At 41.5% G+C, this 19,257-nt stretch overlaps 1 protein-coding gene across 1 annotated transcript; it reads right to left on the bottom strand.

Annotated features, from left to right (window-relative positions):
- Positions 1-409: 409 nt before the first annotated feature.
- On the bottom strand, positions 410-18,229 carry RIC3 (RIC3 acetylcholine receptor chaperone). Its single transcript, XM_054390755.1, has 6 exons — positions 18,082-18,229; positions 9,891-10,114; positions 8,539-8,617; positions 6,334-6,427; positions 1,991-2,139; positions 410-900 (listed from the first exon to the last, which is right to left on the bottom strand). Exons 1-6 carry the CDS (start codon positions 18,227-18,229, stop codon positions 410-412), a joined length of 1,185 nt encoding a protein of 394 aa, XP_054246730.1.
- Between the last annotated feature and the right edge of the window lie 1,028 nt (positions 18,230-19,257).

Here is a 19,257-nt window from a genome sequence, read left to right as displayed (position 1 = left end):
TGGGACATCATAGATGTGATAGACCACTGGTATGGGATAAGGGCAGGCTGTATACCTGGCACGTTACATAGCAGTATGAATCTGTCCAGCCTCTTTCTACAGAAGAACCAGAACTGTCCATCTTCACATCCTTTGCACTCAGTCTGTCCACTCATGTGGCTTTTAGAAGTGTTTACATTGTGAGAGCATTGTTACAGAGACACAAAGATGGACAGATGCTATTACTTGGAGTAGACTGAGAGCAGTCCTTTAACAGCTTGCAGTTCAGGTAGATGATGCAACTGATTGTTACCATGGGAATGAAATTGGTACAGGGAGATAAACACAGAGACATCTTTGGGAACAAAACCCACAGGAATGACAGTTTATGACTTTACCTTCAGAATCTAAATAACATCCACTAATGACCCTACCACCCAAGTGCTTTCATGTTGCGTTTTCTCAGCGTGCCTGTTTCATCTGAATCACTGGCTTGCTGCTTTCTCAGTGCTGCATTTTCATTTTCTGACTCCAAAGACAGATCCTCTTGGGCTGACTCTTCTGCTTCACTGCAGCTTTCAGAGTGCAATCCAGCATTCTCTGCTAGGACAGCAGGATCATCATCCTCATAACAACAGCAGCACTCCTCAGAGCTTTGGCTGTGCCGAAGGTCCCTCTCCTCTTCACTGTTGCCAGTTACCTCATCCTTTTTCTGCGTTAAATCATGACTGACTCTTCCCCTGGTGAGATCAGAAAGCAGGCCTTCATTGCACAGATACTCCTCTTCTATGCCCTCCATTCTTTCTGCCAGCTCTTCTGCAGAGGGCTGGCTCAGGTCGGGGTAATCTACAAGGATGGTATCCTGCTTGCGCTTGAAGCAATCAGAATTATCATAGACGGGGTAGGTCTCTTCTGGATAACCTTAGGAGCAAAGTGATATGCAGCTTGAAGTATTACCAGCATCTAGAAGTAGTACTGACTTCAGTAATGGATGCACAAGTTTGCCAGAACAGTTGTTAGCACTGCCAATAAGTGTCATATATTTAATGCCATGTATATGTCCCAGTGTTAAACCCATGGCAAGACTGTGCAAAACAGGATTTCTTGGGAGAGGATGAGAAAATTCCACTTATTGTTAGGGAGCAAGGGTATCAACTCTGAATTTCAGGAGTGACTGAGCTTTGCTGAGAGCTATGGGACCTAACAGGTGAAAATGTATGTCTTAGATCTTTAAACAGATCCTTTTTTGTTTGGTTGGTTTGTTTCTGTCTACTGATTGACAGATTAAAGTTTTGAAGACTTTTGCTATAAACCACATTGTTTATCTAGTTGGAAAACCAGATATGTCAATGACTTGGTGCATTTCATTTTAAAAAATGAAACTTGACTTGCAAAACCAGAGCTCAAGGCCACTGTTTGTGCTGTATGTTTTGGATCATTTTTGAAAGGTTCTTAAAAAGCAAGAAATTAAGTCTGCGTTTAAAATTATGATAGTGAGCAGCTCAAGTAGGATAGCTTGAAAACACATTTATGTAACACATAAACACCAAGGAACAGAAAGGACACGAAAACAGATCACTTGAAAAAGACAGTTCCTGGAGTTGATTTCTACAACACTGGAGCAAAGAAAGAATGACTAATCAAAAGTAAAAACTGTAAGTTATCCAAAACAAACTGAGTCTGATTTCCAAGGGTTTTATGATTCTAGGATTTTGCAAGAAATCTAGCCCAGGAAAGAGATAAACCTAGAGCAGCCAAGACCCAGCAGCAGATGGAGCATATGTGAATATTCATATGCCACTTTGGCAGCAGATAGTGTAGTGTTTATGCTACAGGAAATGCTCAGTGTCTCAAAATCTATTTTCTTTCTCTTATGGTTGGGAAAACAAACCACCTCTTGTAAAGTTTTGAACACTGACTTCTGAAAGGAAGGATAAATTTAACAATTTGAAAGGGTAATCCTTACTTAGTTTTACTCACCAGACTAATGGTAAGAAAGGCTCTTGCTTACCTTCCCAGTCCTCCATGTAAGGAGCTTCTTCAGCTTCCTTCTCAGGAGAGATGCCATCTATGAATTTGCCTTCTTTCATAACTCTAGTAATTTCTCGAAGCTGCTGAAGTAACCTTTTCTCCTGGTCTGTTGTAACATTTTGAGCTCTGCTAGAAAATATTAGACACCAGAATTCAGTTCACTATTATGACAAACTACAAGCAGAGTTTGAACCAACCTGTTTGGTTCATCCCAACACTCTGAAGAAGTATGGCTGGAGTATGATCACTATTCAGTATCTGCATGTGGTGTGCACTGTGGCTTGGGATAAAGGTTTGTCCATTTCAGATAGCCTGCAAACTTAAAACAGGTAAAAGAAGACAGGCACAGCCAATGGGAGAGCATAAGGAAATGACACACAAGCAAGACTTAGGGGACAGAAGACACTGGCAGAAATTTCTGGCCTTTGCAAGAGTGGGAGGTGAGAATCAGATGGCCAGGCCCTGTTTGATGCATTAGGAAGAAATGTAATTCAGTACCTATGCTGCATTTAAAACAACTTGGGACTGATCAAAATGTCTCACACAGACATTAGTCTCAAGAGTCTAATGATCCCTAATTATGACCATTAAAGGTATTAAATCTGCAAAGGCTCATTAAGATATGTCAGCTGGATAGATCATTCTGTCATACAGAGTCAACAATGATGCCCAACAGGGAAGTGGGGGGAGAAGCAGGAAGATTTCAAAATGAAAAGAAGGTGTTACATTTAACTTTAACTTGCCCTTCAGAATCAGAGGGGGTGTGGGAGAGGACTGAGCTTTTTATCAGATTAAAAACAAACTATAATTTTGACTGGTTCTACACAGCTGATTCTAGTAATTACCACTGCTCAGGTAATACAATTGCTTACCGTTGTAGGAAAAAGGCTTCCAACAGATAAGATCATGTAATCATTACATGTTATTTTCTCTGGAAAAAAAACCAGTCTCCTAAAAATCTATGGACAAAAATCAAAATATTTGGATGGTGGTGATCTGAGCTCAAATAACTCATTCAATAGGTCAGAATAAGAAACACACTGGCTCAAGGTAGGGGTGATAATGGTTCCGACTGTTGTGCTTGTTTGATCTTGAGTTTCAAGCTGATATTGAGCAAGTGTTTGATCTCTGTGTAAGTGCCAGTTCAAGCCTCTCAGAGGACTGAAGCACTACTCTGGAGCTCTTTTGTATCTCACTGTCTTAGGTAGGAGCTATTGCCCCTAGTTTCTCAGAGAGACTGGCCCTTGGCATACACAGAATGTTGAACTGACAGTGGTATGGGAGGTCAGGCAGATGATCTCTGGTGATCTCCAGACAATCAGCTAGACAGATAATCTCCAAGATTAGACAGCTGCTCTTTGACTCTCAGGGGTTAGATGGGAAGAGTGGAGCTGGACACAAGTAAATGATTTTCGATTTAGCTGATGGGTATCCACCTAAACCTTGTTTCAGGAACTTGAAAACTTGCATCATCCATCTTCAGTTTTTCCTCCTCCTACTGTCATGACTAGAGCAGCACTTTAATAGGTATTTTCTGATACTCTACATGTATGGAAATGATGGTGACATGACAGTTACTCCATGAAAGACAGCAGAGTCATACTGTTAAAACCAAAAAGATTAGCTTCATACTGCTGGTTCGTTTGATGGTGATCAAAGGTGCTGACCCAGGGCTAGATTTTGTGCACTGCTGCACATACACACACACACACACACACTCACTTGTTTGTAACTGAATTTAGCTCAGGAGCAGGCCCACTGGGTTCATGAGCAGCTACTCCGATTAAACAGTTTGACTGAAATCACAAGGTTAAACATCACTTCTCTGCACTTCCCCTGAAGGGGAGTTTGCCCCACAGGTTGAAAAGTTGATAGGTCCCAACGCTATATAGAGGTTGCAGTGAGTACCCTCAAGTCATGGTGGAAGTTTGTTTCACAGAAGAAGTGAAGGTGTGAGGCAGTAACTTCTCAAAAGCCTGGGTTATGCAGATGTAGAATTTGAGATGTGAGTTAAGAGGCAGACAAAAGGAACTACTCTCATCAGCTTACATCAGCTAGCTGTCTTTGACAGAAGCTGTAATAGACCTGCTGCATGCATCCACCCTTTATAGACAAGTGTTTTTAATTTGAATAGGTATCACCTGGGTGCAGACAGGCTTGTCTGGTTAGCACAGTGGGGAGACAGGTGAGCTCAGATAATGGGATCAATCAAGGCAGCTGCCTCACTCAAGCATTTCATACAGGAAAATTCCTAACTCATGGGATACCCGTGTTAGAAAGTGCTGCTGTCTTACTGCAACACAAGGTCTCTCTATTTCAGAACATTCCTCCTCCAGACACCTTGCTTAAAAGACCAGTTTCCCTGCTGGCAGGGACAAACCAAAGCCCATGCACTATCTCTACTTCCATTAAGGCCTCTAAGAAGTCTTACTGTAGGCTGTTGGCAATGTGTAAGATCTCACTGCCCACACATGGAAGGTTTACCAGGGCATAATTCACTTTTGAATACCAAGAGAACAGATGCAAAATATTTACAGTGTGAGGAAAGGTCATTATTTTTGCTCTCTGTGTTTGTAGCTTCAACACAGTTATTTTCATAATGCTTACACTTTGTAGCGTCCCAAAGTGCTCACCAATGGGTAAAATAAAGGTTTCTTATTCTTACACTTTGATCAGAACATATTAATAAATAGAGATCAAGTTAATTTTTGTTCTCTTCCTGTTTCCTTTTTATTTAAACTTATCAACATCTAGATTGAATAAACTTATCCCTGCATTCTGCTCTACTTATGCTTTTACAACCATGCATTTTATTTTAAGACATTCATCCAGTATTACCGAACTTGATAAGTTCACAGTGCAGATTAAGAAAGCTTCTAAGTCTGGGTATATTTGAAAAACAGCTATTTGCTCCATCTAGAGGTGCTTTCCCCCTTCTCTTTACAGAGGATATACACAAAATTCTTTATTAGAATCAGAATCTGATTTCCCCTGAGACCTTTAGATCCATCTATATAAATAGTTTGGTGAACAAAGAAGGGAAGTTCTACTAAATAGAGGCTCTAAGCCAATAACACAGAGTGGAACAAATCTGGATCAGACCCTAAACCCATTTTCTCAGTAACAAAAAATATCCTATTCTGATTTAGCACAGTATCTGGGCAGCTCATAAGCCTGCTTCTGGCAGCTTAAAGGTATCTGTAGAGCACCTTGTCAGCCCTCCAAAACAAAGATGACCCCAGTCAAAACAGCATCCTTCAGTTTCACTAGCAAAACCAGGGCAGCTTAGGGGTTCTCCCCCTGGAACCTGGCCTAACACAGACAGGTCTGGCACCTGGTCTTGCTGAGACAAGCGCAGCTCTGATATTGGGCATGGCGCAAAGGGGACAAAACTACAGGCTCCAAAAGAACAGAGTCTGAAGTTTGAGTGAACATAACCTGCAAGTTCAGCACAGAACTGTTCCCACAGAATGGATTACAACAGGCACTGGCTGATCCAGACAAAGCTAATGTGTTCCAACCTGAACAGATATCTCTTTTGCTTGCTAATGTCACCTTAATACTCATGGTATTTAAATCTGCCAACACTGCAGCTGTGCAGTGTTGTCTACAGTCCTTATGTCTACAGTCCTCATGAAAAATATAGACTTGTCAACAGTGTTTCTTTATAATGCAGAATAGTGATCTCAGATTTATAGCAAACATTAATGAACATAATAAATTTTTTAAGTCCCGATTTTACTACTCCTTTTCCCCCCCCTTTCATATGTAGAAGCAAATGCATGGATTTACTGGTTATGGGATGGAACTAACTCATGGAATCAGATTATTATACAATTCTGCTCTTAAAGAAGTATTTATGGGTAGTCTAACAGGCACTTATATAGTTTATAACAGCATTTCTACTTAGAAAATAAACCAGAGAAGTAGAACATAACATAAACCAAATAGGTCTCTTAGGAATCATTCAGAATATTACTTGGGTCACACAAGACAGGCTGTTTTATGTGCTTTAAGTGCAGATGTTTTATCTCCTGTTTACACACACCTGTCATTATCTTCCAAAAAGGGCACTGTACAATGGTGAGGGGTAGGGATATTTGCAATTCTGTTTAAGGAAAATGAAGTTGGAAAAACATTATTTATTTTAGATATGGAAGCAGAAAAGAGAAAAACTTCAGACCAAAAATTGTGATGTGTAAAAGCTAAATTCTGCATTTTGAAGGAGCAATAAAAATGCTATTTTAACATAGCCAATGTACAAAAGTTTAATTTCTAGTCAGAGCAGAATGTCTCCTTAAAATGCCATCATTTGAAGCATACCTGTCACAGTTAGGTCCCACTCTGTTGATTAATTTTTCCATAGCCTCTTCTGTCTCTCTCAGTTTTTCCTGGAGTTGATTGAGCTCATAATCAGCTGTAAAACAAGCAAAGACCCAAAGCATGAGCTTTGACATGTATCCCTGTGCCATTCTCACAGGTAACACATCCTGTACCAAACCAAACTGGCTGTGAAGAAACTAAAGCACTCTGCTTTAATAGTTCTACCTACTTCTCTTGGTATAAGAAGGTGAAGACTATTGCCAGTGGTAAAGCACCTTTTTTCCAAGGCTCTTGAGCAACCTCCCAGTAAACAGAGTGAGAAGGCCACTGTAAATGCCCTGGAGTTAGGGAAAATACCCTTTAATTTTTTTTTCTCCCAAGAAAGCTATAGTATTTTAATGTCTATTGCAAAATTAACAGTTCTCAAGGAATTCCCCTGTTAAGTCCTTGAGAAGAGAGACAAAAGGTCATTTGTGCTTTTTCTAATGTGTCTAAGGTTTGAGAAACCACATCTTTATCAAAGAGGTTCTCTGGCTTGTTAGCATCCAGCCCTGCCTGGGTGTGTCAGGGCAGCAGGGAGTGCTAATGTTCTGCCAGGCTGACTAGGATGAACAGGAGCCACGTGGTGTCTGCCTGGGGAGCAAAGCACAGGATGTCCATGGCTGCACTTGTCTTTCAAAACGTGTCCATAGCACAGTAGCAGACACACCTGCATATATGCAGGGACATCCAGACTAGCTTTAATTTAGCCTAAAGCATTAACAGTAAAGATGCAACAGCATAGAGATCCACAGAAATGCTTGAGCTCCTTGTTTGGCTTTTGTAGCTCACACTCAAAACCCTGTAATTGAGACTTTGCTGTCCCCCACTGCAGAACAAAATGAACCAGCCTGGGTTAGTTGCTCCAGGCACACTCATTTAAGCAGCACAACAGTACAACCGAAATCCAATATTGTAGGAATGGAGAAAGACATCCACCAACACCCTGCCTTTAGAAAGATCTCTATTCTGCAGAGAATGCCATCACTTAATGTATCACTGATGTCATAATTTCCCATGTCTAAGACTTGAAAAATAGAGGAAGGGAAAAAGCAAAGCAAAAGGAAGTTGCTCTCTTCAAGTCACTAAGTAGCTACTCAGTCTTCAGGTTCCTAGACCAGTGACTCGGCCCCTGCTCTGCTACAGCTTGCCATGAGTGCTTTTGGAATACAAATGGAGAGCTCCAGAAAAAGGCAGAATAATTTTCATCACTAATTCTCTGGGTTATAATGACAGTAAATGTTTAACTTCCTGCAAAGTTAGTTTCTCTTACTAAGCATTAGAGAAAAAAAAAATACAATTACCATTGCTAATAAATTGCACAAAATTGCCAGGCACAGTGCAGTGTAAGTGCACTGAAAAGACAATCTATAGCACTGAGCACATTAGGTATTCCTAATATACACATTAATGTCAGGTAATTACAGCTATGTTAAGAGAATTACCTTACTGTTAGCACGTTTATAAAGCCCTAAGTACTTTTCTTCCCTATTACAATTTAGCCAGCCAAACACCACACATTTAGATAGTGTTACAGTAACTACTCATCCAATCTTCAACAGTAAGCTTATTCATTTATCTAATAAATGTCTACAAATAGTTGGATCTATCCCACTGCTGTTTAGGTAAAATCACAATATTTCAGAATACTGTTTGCTTGTTTTATTGCACTCATGAAAACTCTGAGCGTTGCAAAAAGGGAAGGGAAAAGGTAGGGAAATGCCTGGTGATGGCTAAGAATTCACAAACTCAAACAGATGAAACTAGCTTTTAATAATATCTTTATATACTATTACTAGAATATCACAGATTATGGAATAATTATAGATGGACATCCTATTATCCATTTTCAACTATTATCTACATAGCTTTTCAGCAAATCCATAGAGTTAATTCAGTGAACTTCATGAAAAGCCACTGCTCCCAGGAGGGATTGAGATCAGGCTACAACTGCAGAACATCATTAGCTGAATGAGATTAGAAAATGACCACGCAGTAACTCACTTGAAATCTTGCTCATTCCATCACAGAAGCTTCTGGCTTGCTCTTTATGGGAGAGAACAGCAGCTTTACAGTGTGCCCAGAACTTGAAGAACATGGTTGGACCACACCTCTCCAGAGTTACACAGCTACACAGATATATTATACCTCAGAATTCATACTCACTGATTTTCCTCTTCGCATTTCCAGGTGCAGCAGTAGGGCATTTCCGCTCTCCAGCAGTAGTTTTTCCCTTGGAAGCCAGCTGATGAGTGAAAACAGATGACCCTTCTATGAGTTACCACCATAGTACTATATAAGCCCCAAAGGCAACAGAAAAAAAGGATAAAAACCCCCTAAAATATGCCAGAAAGTAACCACAGAAAAATATTTCCAGCAGTGAAACCAGATGACCATGAAAAATGCCTGGGAGATCTTGCCAGCTGAAAACTCCTGAAATACACTTGGAATAAATTATATTTTTAAGCACAGTGAAGGCATAACTTATCACAAATAACTCTGCTTCAAAATGATTTATCTGTTCCATTTTTCTGTGTATAGGAGGGGGAAAAAAAACCCCAACACACCAGGCAATTATTGTGAAATAAGGGACAGGTTTTGAAGGAATTATGTGACTCTGCTTGTCTCTCTTGCAGGACTTTCTGCCATTATTCCTTACCAACTTTGTACCTGCAGCAAAGACACTGCCTGGCTCTGTACAGCAGATGCAGGCTATCCAATTCTCTTGTCTTCCCTGTGTTTGACTAGTTTACCCAATTCACTTTGTCCTTGCCTCTGTCTGACCGGAGCAGGCTCAACTGTTTGGACACTGCTCATTCTGGACTCTCACTCAAAGGAAAAATCATTTCTACAAGTCCACTTTTCCCTCCTCCCACACAGCTCACTGTCATTGCCAACATGCAAGTCACATCTCTGTAACAAAAAGCTGTGAGAAGCTCAAATTATGTGTGAAACTCTTGAGGGGAACTTGGGCTGTGCTTTTTTTTAAGCTAACTTTCTATCACCTCCTCAGCTGAGGTAGTTCTAGCATGGTCAATACAACCTTACAAACTCCCCTTCAACAACGTGGTGGTGTTCTTGTTCTAGAAAGTATACAAAGAACTGTACTCCCTCTCTCACACTTTGTAACACAGGATGTGATATATACAGTACACATAGTATGCAGTCACATCCAAGAGAAAAGAAGACTATGTGTACATTCAAAATTAATATAACATTGTTCTAGACATGAACATTTTCCAGGGGTGAAAAAAAAAGTCCTTAAAAAATGGTAATAGGTCAGAGGTCAATACAGGACCACAACAACCCATCCCTGCTTTCTCAGCTCCAGTCTTTGCAATAGCAAAACCCACAGGACACTTCAGTCTTCCAACCATCAGTCTAAGGTCCAGCAGAAGCTGTTGGGTTTATTTTGAGCATGGCTGAAATGGAACCAGGTATAGAAATGAAACTGCCATTTCTGTTTCAAGGTTTATTTCAGTTACTTCCCCAAGTTTTAAAATTTATGTTGGTCTTACCTTGAATAGAATGTACAAGATATATAAGAAGATGCCAAATCCATATATAGGGATAATCTGCCCCACAAGACCTCTCCCAGTTCCACCAGTACTTCCACTACCACCACCACCTGCCTTGGCTTTGGCAACTGCTTCAGCAAGGTGAGACCTTGGAAAGTGAGGGGCAGCTGGACTGTTGGGAGTGGCCTGGTAATGCATCCTTGGTGGAAAGCGCCCCAGCTTCCCTGCAAAAAAACACACAAACATTATTATCTTCTATTACTTTTCCTCTCTGCTTCCTAAAACTGCAGCAGGTGTGGCTGACCTATTTTCTCTACTTTTTAATGCAACCCCACTGGTGAATAAAGTAACTTGTTTGACTGTAATTACTAAGTCTGTAAACTCAATCCTTGGTCACTTCCTATACACAGTTCTAGGAGTTAGGTATGAATAATTACTCTCAATTTTAAGAACAGAAAAATTGGCAGGGCAATTTACAAGACACTTGTTTACTTTTTGTTTTAACAGTTATGTATGTGTCCAAAGATCTAGTATCAGTATCCCTAGCAGGATGAAAACCCAAACTCTTAAAACCCAAACTCTTACTTCTGGTCCTCTACTCAAAAAAAAAAAAACCCACCCCAACATCCTATCTGTTTTAGACAAAGGCATGCCAATGTATAAACCACTACCCACAAAACATCCTGATACAAGACTGCAGTGTTTGCCCAGTACAGCTGTTGCTGTGGCTATTGCCATAACAAGTAGTATTTTACCTGATTTTCACCAAATGTGTAATGAAACATAAAGTGCATTATGCATTTAAAAATGCATGAAGTAAAGCACTGTTAAAAGAGAGATTGACTATAACCTGGGACACAATTATCTTTGGCATTTTAGATGGAAAAGAACTGGTTTCTAGTCTTGAGAGAGGCAGAGATAATTTGAAACAAGAAAGGGGAGTGAGTATAAATGCATGCATGGATGCTAGAGTAAGACTGCAGAGAGACTGAAACAGTACTGTGGACAATTTCACTCAACAGAAAGGTACTAGAATTGCAATAAATCTGAGCTCACACATTATTCTATTTTCTTGCTACCAGCAATTCAGCAATTTTGCCATGAAATTCACTATTTTACTCCTCTGTGTACTTGACATCCTGCTTTCTGACTCCATATCCAGTTTGGACTTGCACCTGCACTCCCTTCCATCGATTAGGACTGAACTGAACTACTCAGCCTATGAGTATAGAGCAGGAGATGCTGGATGGAAGCACTGGAGATGAGGACTGCTAAACTAGCTAGGCTGCAGCTCACCCCTGGCACATGCAGCAGGAAAGCCAGGCAGCTTGGACACTAGTCAGTGGTGCTGGGGCAGGCTGTGTATACCTGCATAATGAAAACAAACCCCAGGTTTGAAACAGCACTGAAAAAAAAATAACTTTACTTCTGTGAGTACCCAGCTGCAAATATTTTTATGAGAAGCAAGACAAGAGGAAATTAGATTAAATCAACATTTGCTCTTGCTAGGAAATACCACCATAGGCAGCTAAATTCCTGAGCACAGATAATGCCAGTAAATACATATTAGGGAGTGATATCAATATTTGTGAAAGTGCCTGGGTGTACCACCACTGACCAAACCCACTCTCAGAGCAGCTCAGGCTTAACTTTGAGGAAGCTGTTATAATGCACTTTAATTTCAGTGAATTATTCAAAGTCTGTGATGGAAAGCATAGCATCTTATTTACAAGAGAGTCTCATTGCTGCAGCAGGAATGCCTTGTGGCAGTAGGTCACTGTGGAAATAAGCATGATGTCGTGTAGTGAGCTGTATCACTGAGATGGGGGTGAAACAGCAGGGTAGATAAACCTAAATAAACCTAAATTGGAAAACATCTTATGCAAATACTCTTTATTAAAAAAAAAAAAAAGGTGAAGAAAGCAAAAAATAAAAGACAGAGGTGAAACGGTATTTAAAGGGAATAGTTTTCTATATTACCCACAAGGTCTTGATTGTGCTTTAAAAGATTCAATTCAATTAATCAGGCCAAAAGGGCACACACTAGTAATTTCATTATCAAAACAATTTTAAAAGGGAATTTCATGGCTCCTAGTTCTAAATCTCTAAAGTTTTATAATGATTTCCTTATTTTTTTTAAAAACAAATATTATTTTCTATATTTTTTTTTTTCAAAGAACCCTTGCAAATTATTGAGGAAATTGATGGCACAGGCAGCTTAAAAGCACCATACACACAAAGCTGTCAAATATGCAGTGCATAAATGGAGCCATTTGGATGCAACTGCCAATTAAACAAGGTATCTTGTGCTACTAAAAAACCCAACCCTAGCACACACACTGGCAGGTGATATAACTGGAGTCCACATTTCCAGGGAAGAAACAAACCAGTTTCAAATGGAAGCAACCACATCCTCCTCATCAATAAAATCAGGGGACACTTCTATGTGAACAAAGAAGGGGACATGTTGGGTCCTTGTTTGCTGCACCGTCCAGCTGCCAGGGTAGATGGTGAGCACTTCAGCAGGACATTTTCCATGCTATGGGAAGGGAAGAGCACTAACCTCCATTTAGCTTTGAAGGATGTCTCAGTGCTGCTCTGATTTTGAAATGTTTCTCAACTCCCCTGTGACAGCCTGAGGGTTGACTTCTCCCAGACCTGACTGCTGCATACATAACCCCACCAAACCTGGCTGTGCAGTGTTGTTACCTAAGGTTTACCCAACATGTTCAATAGCTTGTCAGTTTAATCCTTCAGTCAACTTTGCAAACCAGCTAGAGGGCAAGCACAGCCTGCTTTGTCTTATCCTGTCCCTTCAAATAGCTTCAAATCCAAAAATGAAATTATGCCCAAAATGACATCTGTGTTAAGAGACTGTAGGCAAATGAAGTCCTTAATAGCAGTATCATCTCAGAATTACTGCTTTTTTTCTTTTAACAATACTAACACTCATCTGCAAAAAGCTGATCTTAGAAAGCTTATTTATAGCACACCCAATACAACAGCCAAGCAGCTCATCATATTCAGACCACCCAAGTATCTTTTTTGCCAAGACAGCTGTTATAAGTTCCACCTAATGTGGTTTAGGAATTGTTACTGAGCCCAACTCGACTATAGATTTTTAGACTTAACTCTTTGTCTAGATAGCATGCCTGCAACATCTGGACACCTGTAAGAAGCTGGGCTGCACACATAGATATATATAGTAAAAAGATAAGTTTGGCATACAGTAGATATGGGCTGTTGCTACATCAAGTTTGCACTCCACTCATCAGGAGATTTATGACAGATGACTTCATTTTTAAACTGTGCATGTTCTTCAGACCCCAGGAAATGTAGGAGGAGGGTTAGAGATAGGAAATGGCAGTCTGGGAAGTGTGTGTGACTTGTCCCAGCTGACAGCAAAAGATACTCTTCTCATTGCTCCTCAAACCTCAACCAAGCTGCTCCTCAGTGGGACAGCACCCACAGTTCAACTCATGCTCTGCTGTAGGAGCTCTGCCTTTTTCCTTTGTCTCCATCCCTACACCATGGTTACATTGCCTTGGTTTGGAAATGCTAATATTGTGGGGTTTTCTGAGACAAAATCAACTAAACAAAAACCCCCCAGTCCATCAGCAAAGCAGCTGGATGGTTTACAAAAGCTTTAACTGGAAAAGTACCTGCCAGTGGGATGCAGAACTATCCTCCTGGGTCAGCAATGCAAATTCCAGTCCTCAAACTGATCTTCAAACTCTGTCTCCTACAATTAGGGATGCTGAGGTGCCGTTTACGTTTTCCTGGTAAAATGTTTGTTGTAGTGGCTGAAAAAGCAAACTGCTGCCTTTTCTGACAGTCACAGGGATCAAAAATGACAACATGCTTCTGTGACAACCAGAACTGAGAGTACATTTTCCTCCCATGCACTGTTGGACTTGATATTTAAGGAAGATGTGTGCTTTAAGCAAAGCTTTTGTTAAGTAGGATATGCAAGACTCCCCTCTCTGGTCGGTGCCAATAAAGAGGCAGTCATACTGAAGCCTCTGCCTCAGGACACTTGAATCAATCTTTAGCCCCTCTCAGCAGTGTATTTTCATAAAACATTTATTTTCTCTCTCACTTCAATGAGATGAATTGGCCAAAGGGTTCTAAACCTGCAAGTGGCAACAGAGAGAAACACCAGGATAAAGCAACTTGATCTTCTGCAGACTGAAAGTCTCCTCCTAGGTTTTCTTGCCACCGTGTTTAGTATCATAGCTTAGAACAATCTGTATAGAAACTGTTTTCTTGACATTTAATCTAAATTCTCTTTCAAGCCACTATATAATTTCTGTTGCTATTCTTTAAAACCCTCTAATTTCCCCAACATCTCTTCCCACAGAAAGCCCAAGCAATGAATCCATTTTATATGCTACAAGTTCACTTTTTGGTTTGTTGTTGAGGTCACTCTATTTCAGTATTACACACCATCACAAGAGCCAGGTTTTAGATTTCTTACATTTTCAGTCACTTACATTTTTCTCTTCTAAATCTTTGTATAAATAATTCAGATTCTGGCAGACAGTGTAACACCAAGATGAACTGGAAAAACAGTATGCATTTGTTTAGTTCTTGCTCTTTTACTGACATTTACAAAATAGCTCTAGCTGTGTTCCCAACAACACAACTTCAGAAACCCACCCAGAAAAGGTCACAAGGAATGAGAGGTTTGAAATCCCTTTACTTTAAACCCCTGCACAACTGTTCTTAATGCACCAGTCAAATATTCAAACATTTTAAATTAAATATTGCAGGTGAACTTAAAAAAAACCACACACATAAAAACTACCCAACATGGAAATATCTTAATTTTCTTAAATAAGGACTCCTGCAGGCAATTGATGTGTGCATTGCACAAATCCAAGCTGGGCAGAGGTGTCACCTGAACAGCCATGCATTTTTTCTCATAAAGCTGATACTACTTGATTGTTCCTAAGAATGCAGACAGACTATACCCCTATTGTCATGGAGCTGTAAGGTTCTTCTTAAACAAGCAACTTAGAGGGGAGCTTTACAAAATGGCATGGCATATATTTATGAACATTAGACTTAAAAGAACTTTTTTAACTGTCAGTAGCTCTTTTTTCCCCCCTCTTTTCCAAAAGATTTTTAAAAAAAATAAAATTCTAATGCCTGCCCATGAAGTAAACGACAAATGTGATACATTCACAGTAATTCTTTAAATAAATTCTTTCATATACATGAAACGATTACTGGGAAAAAGAACCCTGCCTGCAAGATAATATTAACTTCTATAGTGCTATGCTCACAATCTTCCTAAAAGAGACCTTGCATAATGGCTTTATTAGAGAAGCATTCCCAAGCTTAAAGTCTGTTTCAATAAAAAGCCTTCTGTTAACATCGAGTTCTAACAAATGGTAGTAAACTTTAAGAATGTTTTATTCAGAGGCATTTTGCCCCCAAGACTACAATAAGCACTTTATTAACTTCAAGAATGACATGATTACTTCAAGCCCCTGAAACTTCTGTCAGGTAACTGCAGTTATCAGTTCACTGAAGAGGACAACTAATGACAGAGATATGAATTGAACTGTTCAATCAAGATTTATTCTTCCAATAAAAAAATAACTTCAGGTGAAATAAAGTTTGTTCTACAGAGCAGGTGTTATGAAATTCTCGCTATTAAATTGAAAATATGGACTATAAATTCTTATCTGAAATGGATCAGCTGAGGTGAAGTATTATGTCCTCAGCCAAAGACAGGTGCTGGGGTACAGCAGAGCACACTGAGCACTTGCTCTGGATTAGGCACACACTGTGCTGTGCTGTCATTTCCTTCAGGATGATGGAAAGAGTATTTATACTACATATTGATGATGTAAAGAGTATTTATGTTACCTGTTTTAAGCATTCAACTGTGGCAGCAATTAGTCAGCTTATGACAGCACTGCTTAAAGCAGGCTGTGCTAGAACAATCATTCATCAGACAGATGTCACTGCAAAGAATTAGTCTTTTGGTTGTGGTTTTTTGTTTGTTTTTTTAAAGTTAATTTTTCTGCCAGATCAATTTCATCCAGTCCATCCTGCAGCTGAAGAAATAAACACCAGAACATTAAATTACAACTGCCCAAGACTGCACTGCTGTGGGAAAATCTGATCACAGAATAGTGAGATTTAAAAGGACTTCCGGACATCATCTAGTCCAACCACACTGCTAAAGCAGGCACACCTAGATTGAATTACACAGGAAGACATCCAGGTTGGTTTGGAAAGAGGAGACACCACAACCTCTCTGGGCAGCCTGTTTCTGTTTGTCAGATGTCTGTCATCTGGTGACATTGGAGTTAGGAGCTGAAGAGGGGCAGAAGTTAAGGGAGGACCAGTATCACTTCCAAGAGCATTGGCTCCCATCCCTGCATCTGGCAGGTGAGTCCACAGCCCGTGCTCTCTGATGAGCCTTTGTGGAGCCCTTCGCAGTAATGCTTTTGACATGCTGCCAAAAAATTCAGCTACCACTCAGGTTTTCAGCATTAAGAGATTCTGCAGTGAAATTATAAACATATAGACCTACAGTACTGGTGAACCTATATATGAGCCAGGCAGGACTCAGGACCAACAGCAAAACCATGGGTGAAATGCAAAGAGTAAATTTATCTTCATTACCTCACCAGCCATGGGATCCTTGAAGCAATACCCCAGCAGAGGCACACAAGCAGGGATGTGGTCAATGTAGAGCATGGTCCACGCTAGAGGATCACCAAACCTGCTGTTCCCACCTTTTATCTGGATTCACACAGGTGTAATTTACGACTATGCTTTGACCCACAGCAGGGCAAGAATCTCAAGCACATTTAACAGGTTGCTTAAAGTCTATCACAGACCTATCTTATCAAAACACTTTCTACTTGTCAAACAACAGTAAACAACCATTAGTATGATAGCATGGTATGACAGATAGTACGATACACCCCAGGAGCAAATCACTTAAGCTTGTTTACAACCGTCCTTGCCAGTCTGCCATTACTGCAACTCATATTCAAGTTCTTAAAGACCAGGAATACACACAGTCACCATGGAAGGGCAGCCACGGTTAAACACAGTACTACTGTTTTCAGCAGTAACTTCAGTTTTGATGTCCTTGAAAACCCTGGTCAAATGAAATCAATGTCATTGAAGCATATGGTCACACATGAACCAGCTGTTGCAAGCCTGCCAAAGATGGAATCCACCAAACATGGGTCCCTGTGGGCCAGTATCCACCGCAAGCTACAAGTCCTCTGTACTTCCACCAGCCTCTCCTCTGGCTTGCAGGCAGCCCTGGGCAAAACTCTTTCTCTGCCAAGACCTGGGGCTATGACACTACCTGTGTGAAGTGTCTTGGGTAGAAAAAAAATACATTAAAACTCAATGGGCATGAAAATAATGGGAGATGCTTGTATGAATCCATTCTTCTAGAACTTAAGAGGGGACACATGGAGAGGGAGGAAAAAGAAGCAGGACTGCATGGATAAGGATATGAGCCTAAATGAGTCATCATGTAGCACATCTTTAGGAGAATCAGGTGCATGAAAGCCAAGCTTTAAATGCTAGAATAGGAAACTAAACAATGAAGACAATTCAAATGAACTTTTATTTCATATGCAACAATAAAAGCATTCCATACATAAAAAAAATAAAATACTAGAGCTTTCAAATAAAAAGGATATATCACAATGAAAAAAAAATAGTATGTCTCAGTTCAGCAGCTTTAGTATCTTGCATCAACCGAATAAAATTTAAATGGTAGTATTTTAATCTACCGGGGATTTAAAACACAAGAAAGAGGTAGATCACGGCAGCTGAGCCACTCCGCACGTCACTAAGCGCAGGTATGAGCGAATGAGCCGGGTGCCACTCACGGGAACAATGAGCTACACTACGCTTTCATACCAGGCAGCACAGCACCTCCAAGCCGCGCTGTGCAGCCCAGGCTCTCTCACAAACCTCCCAGCCAGCGGGAGCAGCACCCCGGGGCCGCGGCGCTCACGGGCCGGGCCCAGCGCGGCCCACAGCCGAGAGCCCGGCGAGCCCGTCCCGGCCTCACCGCCAAGCCACCACCCGCACTTTACGCTCGGTCCCTTCGCCGTTCCAGGGCGGTGGGGACGGGCAGCGAGGAGCGACCCTCCCTCGCCTCAGCAAGCCGCCGGCGGCAGAGCCCACGGCAGCCTCTTACCCTCGGGCGGCGCGGGCGCTGCGAGCGGCGCAGCCCCGGGCTCCTGCCTCCCGCCGCCCCGAGACAAGAAGGTCCTCGGCAGGAGGAGGGAGACGCAGAGCACCAGGCAGGAGACCATGGCCACCCTGCAGCACGTCGAGTACGCCATGGCGCAGAGCTGTCACCGTGCCGGTACCGTGCCGCCGGCCTCTGCGCAGGTGCAGGCAGAGCGCAGGCGCAGTGCAGAGCAGCGGCCGGCGGGAACCTGAGGGGAGCTTGGGTCGGGCACCCGGTGGGCTTCGCCTAGGGCAGTGGCATGGGACGGCGCTGGGGAGCGGGAGGCTTCTGGTATGGGTTGGGTTACTGTAGAAGCGGCCCCGAAACCCCAAAACGCAGGGGCAGGAGCGGACATTTGGAACCCCTCTCTCCGTTCCCACTATTAAGTGCTTCCCAGACTGCGTCCGTCCTCACGTGGCTATAGCGCTGCAAACTTAGCGGGAGGGAAAAGGAAAAAAAAGGAAAAAAAGAAAGTTTTTTTTCTTTCTTTCTTTCTTTTTCCCTCCCCAGTGAAGGGTTGCATTGGTGTTACAAGTGGCCTCTGCTGGGGGCAGCGATGGCAGGATGGAGTAGGTGGGCCCCAGGTGCTGAGAGCTGCAGCACCTTTCACTGGCACCAGTGGGTACCGGCGTGCTTCGAGCCCGGGCAGAGCCTTACCGGCGATGAGACAGCTGCTGGGAGCACAGTTGGGTACAGGGGCAGGAAAGTGTCTGGGCCCAAGGAACTAATTGAGGCCATGGCTCACCTGCGCTCGATACGGAATTGTTGTGTCTAAGCACATAGAACAAAGCCCAGACCATGTTTAAAATCAATTCAATTTGCTCTTAAGTATCTAACACATTTAGAAATTATAAATGTGTACAGGTTTTCAATAAAAAAAGCTTGAAATCTGTTTATTGTTACAGCATTTGTTTAGGCTGCTGCTTTGGAAAGTCATCCTGAAACCACCTTCCTACTGTATTAACAATAAAAGATGAAAGAGGGAGGTTCATTGTCTGTACTCGCACATTTTCACTGAGTTAAGCAAAAAACTGCCAGTCATGTCAAATTAAATTATATGGGTTTGTATTTCCATTATATTTATATTGCACTGTATTACTGTAGTTGAATTAGACTATTTTCCATGGGGTCTGGGCTGTG

Source organism: Indicator indicator, chromosome 21, assembly GCF_027791375.1.
Source record: "Indicator indicator isolate 239-I01 chromosome 21, UM_Iind_1.1, whole genome shotgun sequence".
NCBI classification, from domain to species: Eukaryota; Metazoa; Chordata; class Aves; order Piciformes; family Indicatoridae; genus Indicator; species Indicator indicator.
This window is presented reverse-complemented; position numbering and strand designations above follow the sequence as displayed.